Below are 17,287 nucleotides of genomic sequence, written 5' to 3' on the forward strand. Positions count from 1 at the left end.
AAATAAAATGTCAGCTAAAAAAAAATGGGACAAGTTAGCTAACAAATGAACATAAATGTCGAGAACAAACCTTGCTCATTTTATAAAACTGCATAAATTTTTAAAGTTCATTAAATTCCACTGCTGGTTTTTAAAGAACACTTTGTAAATATGAATAATATGGGCATGTTTGACTTTTAAACAAACATTATACTAAATCAACCATGTCTGAGAACTATTAGGCAGAAAAACAAAAAAAAGTTGACATGGTTCCAGACCATGACTTTGAAAGCAAAAGCTAATTGAGCATATACGACAAAGACAAATGAAATAATATACATAATTTTATTACAAAAACTTTTTTAAAAAAAACAATGCAACATTCTCATTCTAGAAAACCCAAAATTCACTATTGAGACTAATTTCTATGAGTTTGCTGTGCTACCATACACAAGTCAAAAAGTTAAAGAAACCATTAAATATTCAGAAACATTCATCAGAAGCTTTAAATTCTAACTGTATGTAGTAGCCCCTCAAAAAGCTACAACCTGCATTTTTAAAAAAGTATTTTCTCTACAAAGAATCTTATCAGCTATACAAACAACTGTACAGTTTTTATACTGAAGCTAATATTGAGCTGCTCTTGAATTCACATTCTTAGCAAAACCACTGCCTGAGCACACACGCACACTGCACACGCATCGTTACAGGATGGCCATTCATTCCTCATCTTCCTCCTCTTCCTCCTCATCTTCATCCTCTTCCTCCTCTTCCTCTTCCTCCTCATCTTCTGGCTCATTCTTCTTCTTGGAGCCTGTTGGCCTGCCAGGGCCCTTCTTTCCCGCTTCACTCTTGCCCTTGGCACGGTATGCGGCAATATCCTGAGATATTGTCAAAAAAATAAAATCGTCATCCGGTGTCATTACTCAACCATGAAAACCACTAAGTTGTAAACAATCTAAGATTATTGGCCAATAACCCCGATGACCGTCTAAAAACTTGGTTTTGAGATCATTTGTTCCCTCCAGGCCTTCGAAAGCTAATGATGTAAAATAATGGGGGTGTATCAGATTGATGTCTGTCAGTACTTTCACTCCCGTCATCTGTTAGCGGCACATAGCCTGTCCCCCGACCTCACATTTTAGATACACCTACATGAAACATTTAACCCTCCATTCTCAACTAAGAGATGCATTTTACCACAAATACATTTGAATGCAGCAACCTCCCAGGGCTACAAACACCGGTTGCAGTCCAAAGAAAGGAGGTTCCAATTAGCTTATACTCCTTAAGTGTACAACTCTCATTAGACCTTTTCAAAGCAAAGCTGACAACCATTAACACTGACCTACGGAAGGTTCCCCACTTGCTAGTCAGGGAAAACTGACTACAGCTTATACCTATTAACATACAGCTTACACCTACTTCTAACACGCTCATTTAGAAACTGGCTACCAGATTTCAACCTTGCCACCCAAAAATGCAGACAACACACCTTTTCATACTTCTCCTTTAGCTTAGCTGCTTTCTGTTCATAGGGTTGTTTGTCTTTGGCTGACTGCTCAGACCACATTTCCCCCAATTTTTTGGCAGTATCGCCAATGGATAAGCCAGGGTGCTCGCTCTTGATCTTTGGGCGATGTTCGGAGCAAAACAGGAAGAAGGCAGATCTGAAAGGAAGGAACAGAGCTGTAATGACCTGAATGAAAAATCATGGGGGCCATTCAGCTGACTGAAAAGAAAACAAAAAAAACTTACGGAGGCCTTTTAGGCGCATTGGGATCTTTTTTCTTTCCCTTCTTGTCACCCTTGGGAGGAACGTAATTCTTCATCTCCCTGTCATAGCGAGCTTTGTCACTTTTTGCCATATCTTCAAACTTGGATTTTTCCTTGGCAGACATGGTCTGTGGGCATGAAAGCATCAGTGAAAACGCAATACTGTAAACCGACATCCGTCCCCGAAAAGGCAGGGTTCTCTTCAGGGCCACATTTGCCTCCGTCGTCTTAAAATACACCAGCACCCCGAAGTCCTGTGCCTCTGACTCTGAATAGAACACTGGGGCCAGTCGGCGGCGGAGACAAGTTCAATGTCACGGCCACCTGCCCGCGTGAGGACCCTCGCTCTCACCTTCCATCTCTCGGAACATTTCTTGGAGAACTCGGCGAAGTTGACCGAGGAGTCGGGGTGTTTCTTCTTGTGCTCCTCCCGGCAGGTCTGCACGAAGAAGGCGTACGAGGACATCTTGCCCCGCGGCTTGTTGGGGTCGCCCTTCCCCATGATGCTGCTGCGGCGGCGCGTCCACCTGGCGGGAGAGCGCGGCGGGCGCTAGCGGGCGAGGCGCCTTCCCGCCCAAACGCCGCCGCCCCCCACCCCCCGGGCCCGCCACCCCCGCCCGGCCCTTCCTGACAGGAAAGCCCCCGGCTTCCACGCCGCGAGCCCTGCTCCGAGCTGCCGCCTCGCGCCCCGCGTCCAAAACACTCCAGAGACGGGCCCGGACGAGCTTCCCGCCTCCGCAGTCCGGCCTGCCCGGCCAGCACCCGGATCTCGCCCGCGGGGCGAGCCCCGAGAGCCGCAGGCGCCCGGGCCGGCCGTGAGGCAAGGGGGCCGGCCGGCCACGCACCCCAGGCCCGGGTCCGGCTCTTGCCTGGCGGTAGCTTTTCCTCAGAGTACCGCGCAGCGGCCGAGTCCGACCGCGACGCTCCTACCCGCGGCTCCGGCGTGAAGTGGTATGTCGCTAACGCAATCCTCCGTCTCTTGTTTTGCAGACTTCTCCGCGCCACGGCAACTTGACGAGCCGGGACACAGGCCACACCCCCCGCCGCTCCTATTGGCCCTAGGGATTATTCAAACTCGGAGAGGCCCCGCCCCCTCGCCACGGCGGCTTCCGAATGGCCGGTGTGTCGCCAGGCTCGTCCCCCCGGCCGCAGCCTAGCAGGTTCGGTGGGTCGCCCGGGTAGTTAACTCCTAGACCCGTTAGAACCGGTCAGGAGAGGAATGTGCTGCTCGATCCTGATTGGCGGCCGGAAGAGGGTTTGAAAAATGGCGGGCCTGGCGCTGACTGGCTGGGGCGGGCGGCGGGGGGCGCGGTTGGCCCGTGGAGAAGCCCCGCCAGATTTAAAAATACCGTGTCGCGAGTCCGCGGGCTGCTCTCCGGGGTCGACGGCGCTCGGTTTGCGGGCGCTGAGGGGGCAGAAGCGGCTCGCCCCACCGACCCCGACGGCGGCCCAGGTCCTGTTTGTCCCCCGCCCCAGCGCGGCCCAGAGCCCCGGCTCCCGGAGCGGTGGTCGCCGCCCCGTCTGGAGAATAACAAATACGGAGGCTGAGGAGCCTGCGCTGCGGCCGACGGCCGGCGCCGCCGGGTGTCGCTGAGGCTGGGGTAGGACCCGAGGAAGACAGGTGGCGGGGACCGGGGAGGGGCGGAGGGAGCCATTCCCGTCCCCATGGGGGTACTGCACGCCCGCGAAGCAAGGCGCCTTCCGCCCACGGAGTCCGCGAGGGGCCACTCCTCCCTCCCCATCAGTCCTCGGCGTCAAATCCCGGGGTAAACAGGGCCGCCCGCGGGCGGCGGGGCGGGGCGGGGCGGGCGGCATCTTCCCGGTCCCGCCCCTGCATCCGGGCTCCGATCCGGGGGCCGGGCCCACACCCCTCCCTCCACCCCTCAGCCCCTCCACCTGAGCGCTGCGACTCCCCTCCCTCCTTCCCGAGGCCTGCCCGCTGTCACCGCAGTGGTCACTGTCTGGTCCCCGCAACGCGATCGTTTTTAAAACCTTTTCCCTATCAAAGATTCCCTTCGAGACTCGCGTGAAAGCTCCGCACCCCCCGTTGCATTTATGCGCCAAACCGCGCCGCGGCGTTTCCAGGCTCCTCAGAGCCCAGGTTAAGAATCTTCGCTTTAGTGTCTGGTGAGAGCGCAGCCGAGCGACCTTAGCTTAATGCTTCCAGGCGTCACCAGCCGCCTTTCCCGGGGTAGGAGGACGTTGACTGACATCTTATGCTATTTCTGTGTTGTGTTTAGTTTTGAGGGTTATTTTTTCCTCTTGGCCCATATGTTAACAGTGACAGTTGGTTTCAACAGATTTTAAATATTCTTTCCTTTCTCAGTAAGTTCGCTGGCATTTGTTAGACTGTGTGCTCCTATTTGGTTTGGACACGGTGATCATACTCGCTAGAACCTCAGTTCCAGCAGCTAATTTTCTAGATTTACTGATTAAAAACTAGGTTTTTGCAAACGGAAATGGATGTTAGTTGCACAACATTGTGCATGTCCTCAATACCACTGAATTTTAAAATAAACTTGAAAAGTAAGGCATCGGTGATCTGTTCATTGCTATTTGAATAATGTATGATTGGTTTTTTCCATTTGGATTTTTGTGTGCTTTTATAGCGCGATTGTAACTGTGATCTTATTTGAGAATAGGGTCATTGCAGATGTAATTAGTTAAGATGAGGTCATACTGGAGCTGGGTAGGCCCCTAATCTAATATGATCGGTGTCCTTGTTAAAAGGGTTTGATTGGCCATAGAGACAGGCATGGAGGTAAGATGATGTGAAAAGACAGAGGGAGAAGATGGCCATCTACAAGCTAAGGAGAAGGGCCTGGAATAGATTTTTCCCGTACAACCAAAAGGAGAAGCCAACCCCACTGACACCAATTTCCATTCTTTATTCCATCACAGCAGAGAACAGGAAAACATTTCTATATTTAATCTGCATTTACCCTCCATGCCAAGACTTCACTCTGCTGTACTTCCTGACCTAAAAGTAACATTGAGATGCATAGTGAAGTGCATAAATGAAATAAGGCTTAAGTGAGATCTAGACAGTGGTTGGTTATAGAACAACTTTTTTTTTTTAATGGCAACTATATACAGAATCTGGTAGCACACACACAAAAATCTAATCCCAAAGGTTGTTCAGAAAAAATGGATTAAATATACAAGAGGCCTAGTTCACTATTATGAATTACTTGGTATATTCATTATGTCATGACTAATCATGACTAATAGGACTTTATCAGAAAACTGAAATGTCCTGTGAAGAGGTAGTACTAAAGGTGTTTCTCATTGTGCCACTAATTGTGCCACTAATCCTGTTATGGTTCTAAGTGGGAAAATAAGATTGTATTTCTAAAGAGAAGAAAAAGGTTGTACTCAACTTTAAAGGCATTTCTTTTCAGAAACATATCAATTTCATATATTCTAAAACTAATTTTCCAAATTTATTTTTATTAGAATACTACATCTTCCTAAAAGATGATAAAGGGGAAAGTGTTTATGTTTCTCATAAAAAATGTATAAATTAAAATCCAACAAGGGCTGTGATTTTGAACAGTACACTTAACATTTCTAGACTTTTGATTGACAAACTGTAAAATGACATTTGGGGGATAATCTCTAAGTTTTATGATGCTATAATTCTGCGAATATGTGATCATAATGTGAGGAAATATTTTAATTTTAGCAGTTGTTAGGTGGTCAAGAGATTATAAATAAAATTTAAAAGATAAATAATTTGTTTCCAGGAAATCCTTTGGTTATAAGTACCAATAAGTGTGAGCCCAGTTACTTCAAAACAGTATTTAATGAAGTAAGAGTTTTATAGCTACTCAAATGTAATAAACTACATAGAACAAACTTTAGATTACACACTATTGCTCAGTTATCTTCATCTTCTAGTAAAATGATCTTACCAGGGTTTTTCCCCCTAGGCGATACGAATATATCACTTTATTTGCCAAACTTTGCCTGAGTTCAGCATCTCACAAACTGTAACAGCATAGATATTTAGCAATAAATTAATTATGAGCTAAGATCGAAGCTGTTTCCAAAGTAGGTCCCCTATCCTCTAATATAAATAGCTGTTCTGTAGATAACCTGGAGTTTATCTACAACAATGTCAACCTGACAGGATTGTGTAGAAATAATCTGGGTTGTGCTACCTATTGAAATTCATATCATTTATTCAGTCAGTTTTCCTAAAAACCTGTACTTTTCATAATCATCAAATCATACTGGAAAACCATGAGGGGAAGAAAATATATACATTTTTTGTAACCTCCCCTCATACACACAAAGCAGTAAATGATAAGTTCTCAATAATTATTATTATTATTGATTAATTAACTCATGTAGTTAGTCCAAATTAAGTATACTTTCCGTAAGGTAAGTTGCATATAAAATTATTATTGTTCTCTCAAGTTGCAAAGTTAGTGTAAAAAACGGAAAGCCGTTACTTGCTCTGCATACATATTACTTTCTGAAAGATGAATCTTACATTGGAGTTTAATATTTTCAAGTTGTTTGAAAGGCAGAGGAGAAGAAAAAGCGTACTCAAGTGTTATCACATGGGCACAGCCATTTGTGAGTAGACCACTAGTTCTGAGGCCTAACTGTTAAGAGTCACATTAGTGATGCAGCTCAACAGTAAATTTTTGAAGAAATGAAAATGCAGGTAAAGATAAAACAAAAGCCACTCGTTCTGCTGCTGGCATTTTCAACAAAAAATGATAAGAAAATGAAGGTATTTTGTTTTTCTTCAAAATAATAAAGCAACTATTATTTTTGTGAATCAGTGTGAACTAAATGTCCCCCGAAAGAGCAGAAATGAATCTTTGATAGTCTTTCAGAGCTAAGGAGACAGAGACCACCAAGACCTAAAGCAAAAGGCATGTGACAATGTCTAAGGATCAGGAATGAGCCAGATGTGAACTGGGTCTTACAACACAGCCTGGATACGTACAGCTCAGTCCCATATTGGATTGAGATAATCAGTCCCTTATCCTTCTACCTATTAGAGGGGTTCGTTTTGCCCTACAGAGGAAAGGTCTAATCCTCTCTAGTAGAAGAGGTCATCTGAAGCAAATCATAATAAAAAATGTGAAAACTAAAGACAGAAAACATCTTAGGAATCAGAGGAAAAAGACAGTAAATTTTAGAAAGCAACAATAAGCCTGAATGCTGACTCTTCAACAGAACTATGAAATCCAGAAGATCATAGAAGGACATCCTTAAATTACTAAAGAAAAAAACCAAACTGCTAACCTAAAGTTCTATATCCAGGGTAAAAGCTTTCAAGAATTAAGGCAAAATAAAGATGTTTTCAGACAAGAAAAAGCTGAGAATTCATTCCCTCAGTCCTGCTTAAGGAAAATGATCCTAAATCCTCAGGAGGAGAAAAAGAACACAGGCAAGGGTAATTACGTAAATTATTTATTTAAAACAGAATAATAATGTCTTGTGCATTTTTATAACATGTAGAAGTAGATTCTAAGAAGAGATAGGAGGAATAAATGCAGTTAAATTGTAAGCATCTTTTTGTTGTTCAGAAAATGATAAAAGTAATCATTTGTATTAAGCTGTAATATGCCTAGCATGATGTACGTACTTTGGGGTCCTAGTTACACAGGTATGTGTATATATACACTTATATACATACACATGTAGGTCTGTGCATGTGCAAAATTTCATCCTCCTGTATGTAGGATACCAGGTCTTTTTTTTTTTTGCGGTACGTGGGCCTCTCACTGTTGTGGCCTCTCCCATTGTAGAGCACAGGCTTCGGACGCGCAGGCTCAGCGGCCATGGCTCACGGGCCCAGCTGCTCCACGGCATGTGGGATCTTCCCGGACTGGGGCACGAACCTGTGTCCCCTACATCGGCAGGCGGACTCTCAACCACTGCGCCACCAGGGAAGCCCAGATACCAGGTCTTGAATAAGTCTATGCTTCAAAAGCTAATGACTAATGGCTAGTAAGCATATGAAAATATGTTTAACATCATTAATCATTAGAAAAATGCAAATTAAACCCACAGTAAGATATCATCTCACACCCACTGGGATGGCTATAATTTAAAAGAAAATAGCAAGTGTTGGTGAAGATGTGGAAAAATTGGAACACTCATGCATCACTGATGGGAATATAAAATAGTACAGTCACTGTGGAAAACAGTTTGGCAGTTTCTCAGGATTTAAACATATTTACCCAGCAATTCCACTCCTAAGATCTACCCAAGAGGAAGGAAAACCTATGTCCACAAAAATAACTTGTATATGAATGTTTATAGCAGCCTTACTTGTAATAGCCCAAAGCTAGAAACAATCCCAATGTCCACTAACTGATGAATAAATAAACAAAAATGTGGTGTATCCATACACTGGAATACTATTCATCAGTAAAAAAAAGAATCAAGGGGGAAAAGGGACAAACACTGATAAAAGCTATAACATAGATGAACCCTTAAAAACATTATGCTAAGTCAAGCAAGACACAAAAGACAACCTATTGTATGATTCCATCTGTATGAAATTTCTAGAAAAGGCAAATACATGTATAGACACAGAAAGCTAAAGAGTGATGCCCTAGGGCTGGAGGTGGGAGCCCGGCTGACAGCACAGAGGCACAACAGAACTTTTTTCAGATGATGGAAATGTTCTGGAACTGGCTTGTGGTGATGGTTGCACAACTGTTTAGATTAACTGAAAATCACTGAACTGTACACTTATAATGGGAAAGTTTGTGATATGTAAAATATGCCTCAGTGAAGACTTTTTTTTTTTTAAGGCCAATGACTTATTTTTCCACTTGCAGAGTACTGAATCCAAAATAGTCAAGAACAATTTAAACTTTAACAGTAAGAGCTGCAGAATACAGTATGAAAATAGAGGCATCATTTGGGAGGGAGTGAATACTATTCTATTTTAGGAAACAGTAGTTAAGAGAGTCAGCAGCTATTGAATTGTATAATAACATTGTTAATTTAGCCCATATTTAGCTGAGTATCTATGGCTTTCATACAGGAGGAAGATAATTATGTTGTAATTTTTTTTGAAAATAATTTTTTGTCTACTGTTTTGTAGGTGTTTCCAGTTAAAGTAAATCTGTGATATATTAATACTGTGCTGATCTTATATCTAGCCAATGACAGTTTTAAGTTTGGTAATGACTAAAACTTGTAAATTCTGGTGTAAATACTCATAAGGGTGAAATATTTACAACTTTGCCCCCTAAATAATTTTGATTCTATGCTTAGTAGTTTGATGGTATTTAAAAATTGTTTGCAAACAATATGAGATTTTTCAGATGTACTTTAAAAAATATCCATCAAAATTCAAAGTCTAGAATTCTAATTAGACTAAAACAATGCACTTAGGCAGAGTTGAAGATTGGACTAATTAGCAAAGAAGAAAGAGTATTTACTCTGTCTAGTAGGACAAGCTGAAAGTTAAAAGGACAATAAAAATTGAACTGATCGGGCTTCCCTGGTGGTGCAGTGGTTAAGAGTCCGCCTGCCGATGCCGGGGACACGGGTTCGTGCCCCGGTCTGGGAAGATCCCACATGCTGCGGAGCGGCTGGGCCCGTGAGCCATGGCCGCTGAGCCTGCGCGTCCGGAGCCTGTGCTCCGCAACGGGAGAGGCCACAACAGTGAGAGGCCCGCGTACCGCAAAAAAAAAAAAAAAAAAAAGAAGAAATTGAACTGAACTTACTTTGTGGAAAACTGTCATTCTAGGAATTTCTGTAACCAGGTCTGTGGACAATGACCCCACCTTTGTACAGACACAGCAGTGCTCTGTCTATTCAGTAACCTCTGAGCCTGTCTCATTCCCACATTTTTTTGTGTTGTTTTTTGAGAGGGGGGTGGCAAGGTGAGGGTTGGTCTGAAGGATCTTGGGAATGGAGTGAATGTAACATAGAATCTGAGTCTGCTCTCCCTGGTGAGTAGGAAATCAAAAGAAAGTCTATTCTCAAAAATCAAAAACAGAAATCAGTGAGGTAACTCCACACAAATGTGAAATACTCTTAATGTGGATAAGATTTAACCAAAAGAATCTGTATTTCTCAATCTTTTCTCCTGCACAAGATTCCTGGCATCCTACTTTCATGAGTCTGGATTCATTTTCAGGTTCCAATGCAAATCTTCCAGTGCCAATGCTGCTTCCCAACCTGCACACCCCTCTTGCCACTGCAGCTTCCTAAAATACAGTCGCTTCATAAAAACCTTAAACCTGCGTCCCTCCAAAATGTCTGTATTATGTCTAAAGCAAGTGAGAGAAAAAGACACTGTAAAACCACACGTGCTGATTTATGACACAAGAGATGAGCCAAGGAGAAGACAGAAGATGTAGGGAGGTGATTGTGACAAGCAGTAATGATAAGGGCGGGTCGTGGGCCAGGTTGCACAAAGTGGTAGCTGTATACAGAGGGACATTAGGTTTTATAAAATTTATGGCTAATGCCATATGTATTTAACAACAGAATGTGATACACGGTACCATTTATTTAACAAACATAGTGTCTGCTGTGTGCCAGCCACTGTTCTAAGTGCTCTAAAAATATCTAATCCTCCTAAAGCCAATGAGATAGAAATACTAGTGTTATCTTCACTCTTACAGAGGAAGTCACTGAGGCAAAGAGAATTAGTTACTTGCCTGAGGTCACAGTATCAGCCAGTACCCAGTCAGGAAAAGAAAAACCACTTTGGGTATTTCAGAAGGAATGTTATTACCTCTATTTTTGACGGAATCCCTACAGAAGGACTGGAGGAGCAAAAGGGAGAGAGAGTGTCGCTATCCACAGGGTGCTTCGATAAAAGCCAGCATCCCTGCTCTCGGGACACAAAACAGAAAACAGTGTCATCCAAAACCCACAAATGTGTGCTTCTGAGGTTTTTGGAACGTAACTGTTGGCGTTACTAGAACTATCTCTGCTGGCTGCTTTGCAGGAAGCCAGCAGCCTTTGGGCACCCCTGTTCCTGGAGTCATCATAGAGGAGCACGGTGCTGCCGAGGCTGCTGGAGCCCGAAGAAAGGAGGAGTGCCTTCCACCCTCCTCCTGCCCACTGATCTCCTGTCAGCAGAACCGAACTGGAGACCTCCTGGCAAGTGAGTCTGGGGCATGTCCTTTACGGTTCCAGAACCCTTTAGGGTTCCAGAATCCAGAGGAGAGAGTAGAGAGAGAAAGGAACTGAGAGACAATTGACAACCTGCACAGTCAAACAACTGGCAAGTGGCCAAGCTTGAATCTCAAGCAGTCTGGTTCCCGAGTCCATGCTCTCAACTACTACGCTGTGCTATGGCACTAGGATGTACTGTAACAAGAGTATTTCATACATTTTAAATTAACATCTGATCATAAATGTCAATCAGCAGCAAAGAAATTGTAGGACTTGTATACATTAAATATTCCAGAAATATTTAGCAAGTTCCTACTTTGTGCCAGGTGCTGTTCTACTAGAAATACATTGAAAGGGAGGGGAAAAAAAGAACAGAAAAGAGGGAAGAGAGCTCCTTTCTCCCTATTTCAGATTGAACAAAATTCTCTGGGAAAGATTCCAGCTGGCTTGGCTTGAATCATGGGCCCACCCACTGGACCAAGCACTTTAGCTGCTGTGTGAGTATTGGGGAAATAACCTAGTGGAAATGCCCTTTATAATCCTGAGACAAGGATTTGAGTGCAGGTAGTTTATCTGGAGGATTCAGGAAACACCAGTAGGAGGTGGGGAAGTGAGACAAAGAAAGGAAGGCAGTAAATAAAGGGCGCCTTATTAAGCCAGCTACCACTGGTAATGCCTGGAGCATAATCCCATGGGAAAATTCGGAAATGGTATGAAACACATGCCTCAAAGTTACCTACCTGAGGAGCGAGAGAGCTGGGGTATCTGTACCAGAGACCCTGTCAGTCATTAGGTGAGAGCTGCTGAGATGAGAGCCTGATAATTCCCTGCACTTCCGAATTGCCCTGACCCCAGGGACAGGGCTGCCTTCCATTCTTGGGAGAAAGCCCTCGGGCAAAGATACAGACACCAGTAACAGGAAAGCAGCCTGAGGAATTGAAGTGGTGAAGGCCAGAGAGTTACCAGCAAGGATCTGAAGGGTCTACTGCACTTAATTTCTTCATCAGATAAAAATTTCCTCTACACAGAGTTGTTATGATTTCAAAGGAAATAATGCCTGGAAAGAGTTTTATGAAGTAGAAAGTCTAATACAAACAATTATTGTTTGGAAGTTTCTTGAAGGTAAGGAATGTGTATCATGTTTTATATCTCTCCTAGGACCTTGCACAGTGCTGTATATATGTCATAGGCTCAAATATTCACCGAGTGAATTTGTCAATTTAATTAATAACTGAACATATTCCTTTTAGGTTTACAAAAGGTGGACTTATTTTTAAACTGTCATTAAGATCAATAACTCACTTCTGCTAACTTCTGAAAGAATTTTTCATGTTTCAAGAGTTTTAAGTAACGTGGTCTTGTTCTAGTCCTTCTATTATTCGTCTTAAATCTAGACAGTGGTTGATAACTCTATTAATCACCTACCCAATAACCATTCTCCTGTTCCTTCTTATATTAAGAAATACCTTGATTATAATAAATAGGGTATTCATAGATTGTTGCTGGTTCAAGTCAGTCATGAGAATGCTACTCTAAACAGCATGGGGGAAAGTCAGGAAAATCACAGGTACCGACCCTGACACTGATGAACTCCCGAGGCATCACCAGTCTTCTATTACTTCAGAAAAATAAACGCCCAACAATACTGTTAAGCAGGTATTCTGTTTTATGCAGCCAGTGATTCATAACTTTTTAAATAACTTTTTTCCCCTCTTTTTGCATAGCAATCCCAGGACAAGTCATTTTATTTCTGGAGTAAATTATTTAAGATAGTAACTTATCAGGACACACAAATGAGCAGTAAGCGGTTAGACACACTAGTCGTAATCCTGCATTCCCCTCTGACTAAGGCAAGCTCACAGGATTCCCCACAGCTCTCTTCCTGTGCTCTCCCTGCAGCATTCACTTTGATATTTTAAAACTTACGTCTCAAGAAGCTCAGCAGGGCTCTGTCACAGAAAGTGGTAGTGAGGTGATGACCTTTCAGATATCAGTTAATGTAGCATAATTAGTCACCATGGTCTCCTCTGCCCAGCTTCTTGGCTTGGCTCCGCCACATTCAAAACATATGTTCTCTGTTCTCCCTCCAGAATATATTTTGAATCTCTAATTATCTCCATCTCTGCAATAATCACACAAGTTCAAGCTGCAATAATTTCTTACCCAGAATACAGCAATAGACTCTGGTCTCCCTAATTCCAGGAACTCTTGGCCTTAACAATCCTTCTTCCACAGAATAGCGAGAATGATCTTCTCAAAACATAAGTCAGATCAATTGCTTCCCAGCATAAAACTTTTCGGTGGCCTGCTGTTTCACACAAAATAAAATCCAACACCTTGGACTTCCCTGGTGGTGCTGTGGTTAAGAAACCACCTGCCAATGCAGGGGACGTGGGTTTGAGCCCTGGTCTGGGAAGATCCCCCATACCACGGAGCAACTAAGCCCGTGAGCCACAACTACTGAGCCCGTGTGCCACAACTACTGAAGCCTGCATGCCTAGAGCCCGTGCTCTGCAATAAGAGAAGCCACTGCAATGAGAAGCCCATGCACTGCAACGAAGAGTAGCCCCCACTCACCGCATCTAGAGAAAGCCCATGTGCCACAACGAAGACCCAACACAGCCAGAAATAAATAAATAAATAATCTTAAAAAAAAAAAAAAAAATCCAACACCTTACCATTGCACACAATGCCCTGCATCATCCTGTCTCTAACATCAGCCCCCATGGCTCCCTGTCCGTCACGCCGTAGTCATATAGACTTATCTTTCAGCTCCTTAAACGCCAAATCTTGTGCCTCAAGGCCTTTGCACAAGCTATTCCTTCTGCCTAGAAAACTTTTACCTTCTTTCTCATCATAGCTGGCTCCTTCACTTCAGGTTTAAGCTTAAATATAAAGTTGCTGCCCAGATTTCTCTCATAACAGTTATCACACTCATCACTAACTGTAATAATATGTGTATCTGTTTGCTTATTAGTTTAGGGGGTCTATCCTCAGCTAGACCCCAATTGGGCAGAGATGGTTTCTTTTCTTCTCCTTTAACACAGCACTTGGTACATGAGTGCTTGTAAATTTCAATTAAATGAATTAATCAATGAAGTAACAGTACTGATTTGACTTGAAAGCAATCCCCAGAATCCAAACTGGATTTTTTTTTTTTTTTGTCCTTCCATGTAAAAGAGGGATGTGTGATTGCAGCTTTCAGCATTATGATAAACTAAGTACTTGGGTATTTTTGTGTTCTTCTAAGAATTATTTCCTGAGTAAATTATTCTTTTTAATGCATTACTAGGATGGCAGAAAATGGGGGAAATATCTAAGGAATTCCCCTCTGCCAAAATAAGGGCCAGGGTAGGGGGAGACCCCAACCGTGAGCTAAACTCAGGAGTGGTAGCTTTGAGGGCTACGTGAACCTGAGGCCCAGGTCAGCCCTGAGAACAAATGCCCAGGGCAGCAGTTGTGTGACCCTAACCTGGAGGCCCACAACAAGGAAGGGAAACTAACTGGAGCCAACATTAACTCAGGCCTTTTGAAGAAACTAAAAAGCATATTGGTAGCACACTTTGTTTCTTCACAGAAACGTATGAGAATCCTCAGTTGGGAGAACATCCCAATTTAATGTTGCGGGAAAATCACAGATCAAATTAAGTACAAAATCAAAGATGACCAAGCAAATGAAGAAGCAAGCCACTGTTGAACAAACCCAAGGAATTCAGATATTGCAGTCATTAGATTTGGAATATAAAAATCCTTAATAGGAAAAAAAAAAAAAGAAGAAAAAAAAATCCTTAATAGGAAAAAGGACAAAATTATAAAGATGAGGAAGTAACAGGTGTCTATTAGGAACGGCAAGAAAGATTTGAAAATTAACCAACTGGATCTTCCAGACGTAAAAAACATAATTGTTGACATATTAATGAATGGGCTAAACAGATAAGATAGAGCTGAAAACAAAATTAAACTGGAAGATGTTATTAAGAAATTACCTAGAATGAAGGACATGAAAAATATTAAAAAATGAAGTTGAGAAACGTTGGAAATAGAATGTTTATCACTATTCCAATATGTTTAATGAGTTCTAGAAAAAAAAGGGACAGAGAAAACAAGGAATGGTACTATTTTAATATTGTGGGTGAATTTTTTTATAATGAAAAATATGAATTCAAAGTTAAGAAGCACAAAATAACTCAAGGAGTTTAATAAAAATAAACCAACAACAAATACTGCAAGTTGAATTTGCAGAATATCAAAGATAAATGATTTAAAAAGAAGCTAGAGAGAAAAGACAGTTTCCCTATGAAGGAAGACAGACTTCTCAATAGCAACAATGGGAGCCCAAAGACAGTGAAATAATACATGTCAAGTGCTGAAGGAAAATGACTGTCATCCTAGAACTGTGTGCACCCAGCAAGATGATCTTGCAATATAAGTGCAAATAAAAATATTTTAAGATTAAAGAAAGTTGTGAGACTCAACAGACTAGCCCTAACAGGACTTCTAAAGTAAGTACTACTGAAGAAGGAAAATAACCCTAGAAGTACAGTATGAATACAAGAAGGACTAGTTTGCATTAAAGAAAAAAAAAATAGTTGCCAGTATGAGAAAAGAAAGACAGGAAATAGAAAATAACCAGTTAGAACACAGAGAGAAACATGAAAAATATAGAAGAGCATCAGAGATAAATGTGACAAAGTGAAAAAGTCTAGCTTCATGTACCTTGAGTTCCAGAAGATGAAGAGAGAAAATGGAGGAAAGATAATTGAAGACATAATAGCCAAGAATTTTGCACAACTGATAAAAGACACCCATAGGTTTAAAAACACACAGGGAATTCCCTGGTGGTCCAGTGGCTAGGGCTCTGCGCTTCCACTGCAGGGGGCATGGGTTTGAGGGTTGGATCCCTGGTCAGGGAACTAAGGTCCCGCATGCCATGGGGCGTGGCCAAATAAATAAATAATAAATAAATAAAATAAAAGCAGTTGTGCCTTACCAAAAAATAAATAGAAACAAAAACCCCTCAACATAAGCCTCACACCTTACACAAAAATTAACTCAAAATGGATAATGGACTTCAACATAAAATGGAAAACTATAAACTTTTTAGAAAAACAACAACAACACAGGAGAAAATCTTTGGGATCTAGAGCTAAGGAAAGAGTTCTTAGACTTAACACCAAAAGCACAATCCATAAAAGGAAAAACTGATAAATCAGATCTCATGAAAACTAAAAGATTTTCTCTGTGAAAAACATTGAGAGGATGAAAAGACAAGTTAAACAATGGGAGAAAATATTTGCAAACCACATGTCTGGGAAAGGCCTAATGTCTATATTATATAAAGAACTCTCAAAACTCAACAGTAAAAAAAATCCAATTAGAACAATGAACAAAAGAGATGAACAAACACTTACCCAAGCAGGTACAGTATATGCATGGTAAATCAGCAGATGAAGAGATGTTCAATATGATTAGCCATTAGGGAAATGCAAATTAAAACCACAATGACATATCACTACACACTTATCAGAATGGCTAAAATAAAATTAGTGACAACACCCAATGGTGGAAAAAATACAGGGAAGCTGTATCAATCACTCATCCATTATTGCTGGCAATATAAAATGGTACAGACACTCTGGGAAACAGTTTGCAGTTCTTAAAAACCTAAGCATGAAACCATACACAGCCCAGCAACTGCACACCTGGGAATCTATCCCAGAAAAATGACGTCTTTATGTTCACACAAGAACCTGTACATGAATGTTTACAGCAGCGTTGTTCATAATTGCCCCAAAATGGAAACAACCCAGATGTCCTTCATCAGGTGAATGATTAACCAGACTGTTTTACATTGGTACTGTAAAATAAAAAGTGCTCAGAAATAAAAAGGAGCAGATTATTGACACATGCAACAACCTGGGTGAATCTCCAGAGTATTGTGTTGAGTTAAAAAAAAATCCCCAAACTTACATACTGTGTAATTTCGTGTATTTTTATATATTTTGTTTTGAAATGACAAACATTATAGAAATGGAGAACAGTTTAGTGGTTTCCTGGGATTAAAGAGGGGGTGGGGTCAAGAGGGACATGGGTGTGGCTATAAAAGGGAACATGAAGGATTTCTGTGGTGATTGAAATATTCTGAATCTTGACTGTCAGTGTCAATTCTGGGCTGTGATATTGAACTATATAGTTTTGCAAGAGGAAACTGGGTAAAATGTACACAGGATCTCTATAATGTGCCTCACGACTGTATGACAATCTGCAATTATCTCAAAAGTTTTACTTTAAAAATTATAATAACGAGCTAACGGAGGGGGAAATGGAACAATAAAAAGTATTTAATTGCTTTTTTAAAAAGGCAAGAAAGAATATGAACAAAGATGCAACAAATGCGAAACACACAGCAAGATGGTAG

General features: G+C 41.8%; 1 protein-coding gene across 2 annotated transcripts; it reads right to left on the reverse strand.

The window, feature by feature from the left end:
• Positions 1-310: 310 nt before the first annotated feature.
• Positions 311-2,778, reverse strand: HMGB2 (high mobility group box 2). 2 transcript variants are annotated; one of them, XM_065878556.1, is made up of 5 exons: positions 2,608-2,778; positions 2,108-2,282; positions 1,738-1,883; positions 1,475-1,649; positions 311-860 (listed from the first exon to the last, which is right to left on the reverse strand). In XM_065878556.1, the coding sequence occupies exons 2-5, from the start codon at positions 2,255-2,257 to the stop codon at positions 699-701; spliced, it is 633 nt and encodes a 210-aa protein (XP_065734628.1). In that variant the 5' UTR covers positions 2,258-2,282; positions 2,608-2,778; the 3' UTR covers positions 311-698. The 2 variants fall into 2 exon arrangements, with proteins under 2 accessions (XP_065734628.1, XP_065734629.1); XM_065878557.1 differs by having other exon boundaries at positions 2,625-2,737.
• Between the last annotated feature and the right edge of the window lie 14,509 nt (positions 2,779-17,287).

Source organism: Phocoena phocoena, chromosome 6, assembly GCF_963924675.1.
Source record: "Phocoena phocoena chromosome 6, mPhoPho1.1, whole genome shotgun sequence".
Classification (NCBI taxonomy): Eukaryota; Metazoa; Chordata; class Mammalia; order Artiodactyla; family Phocoenidae; genus Phocoena; species Phocoena phocoena.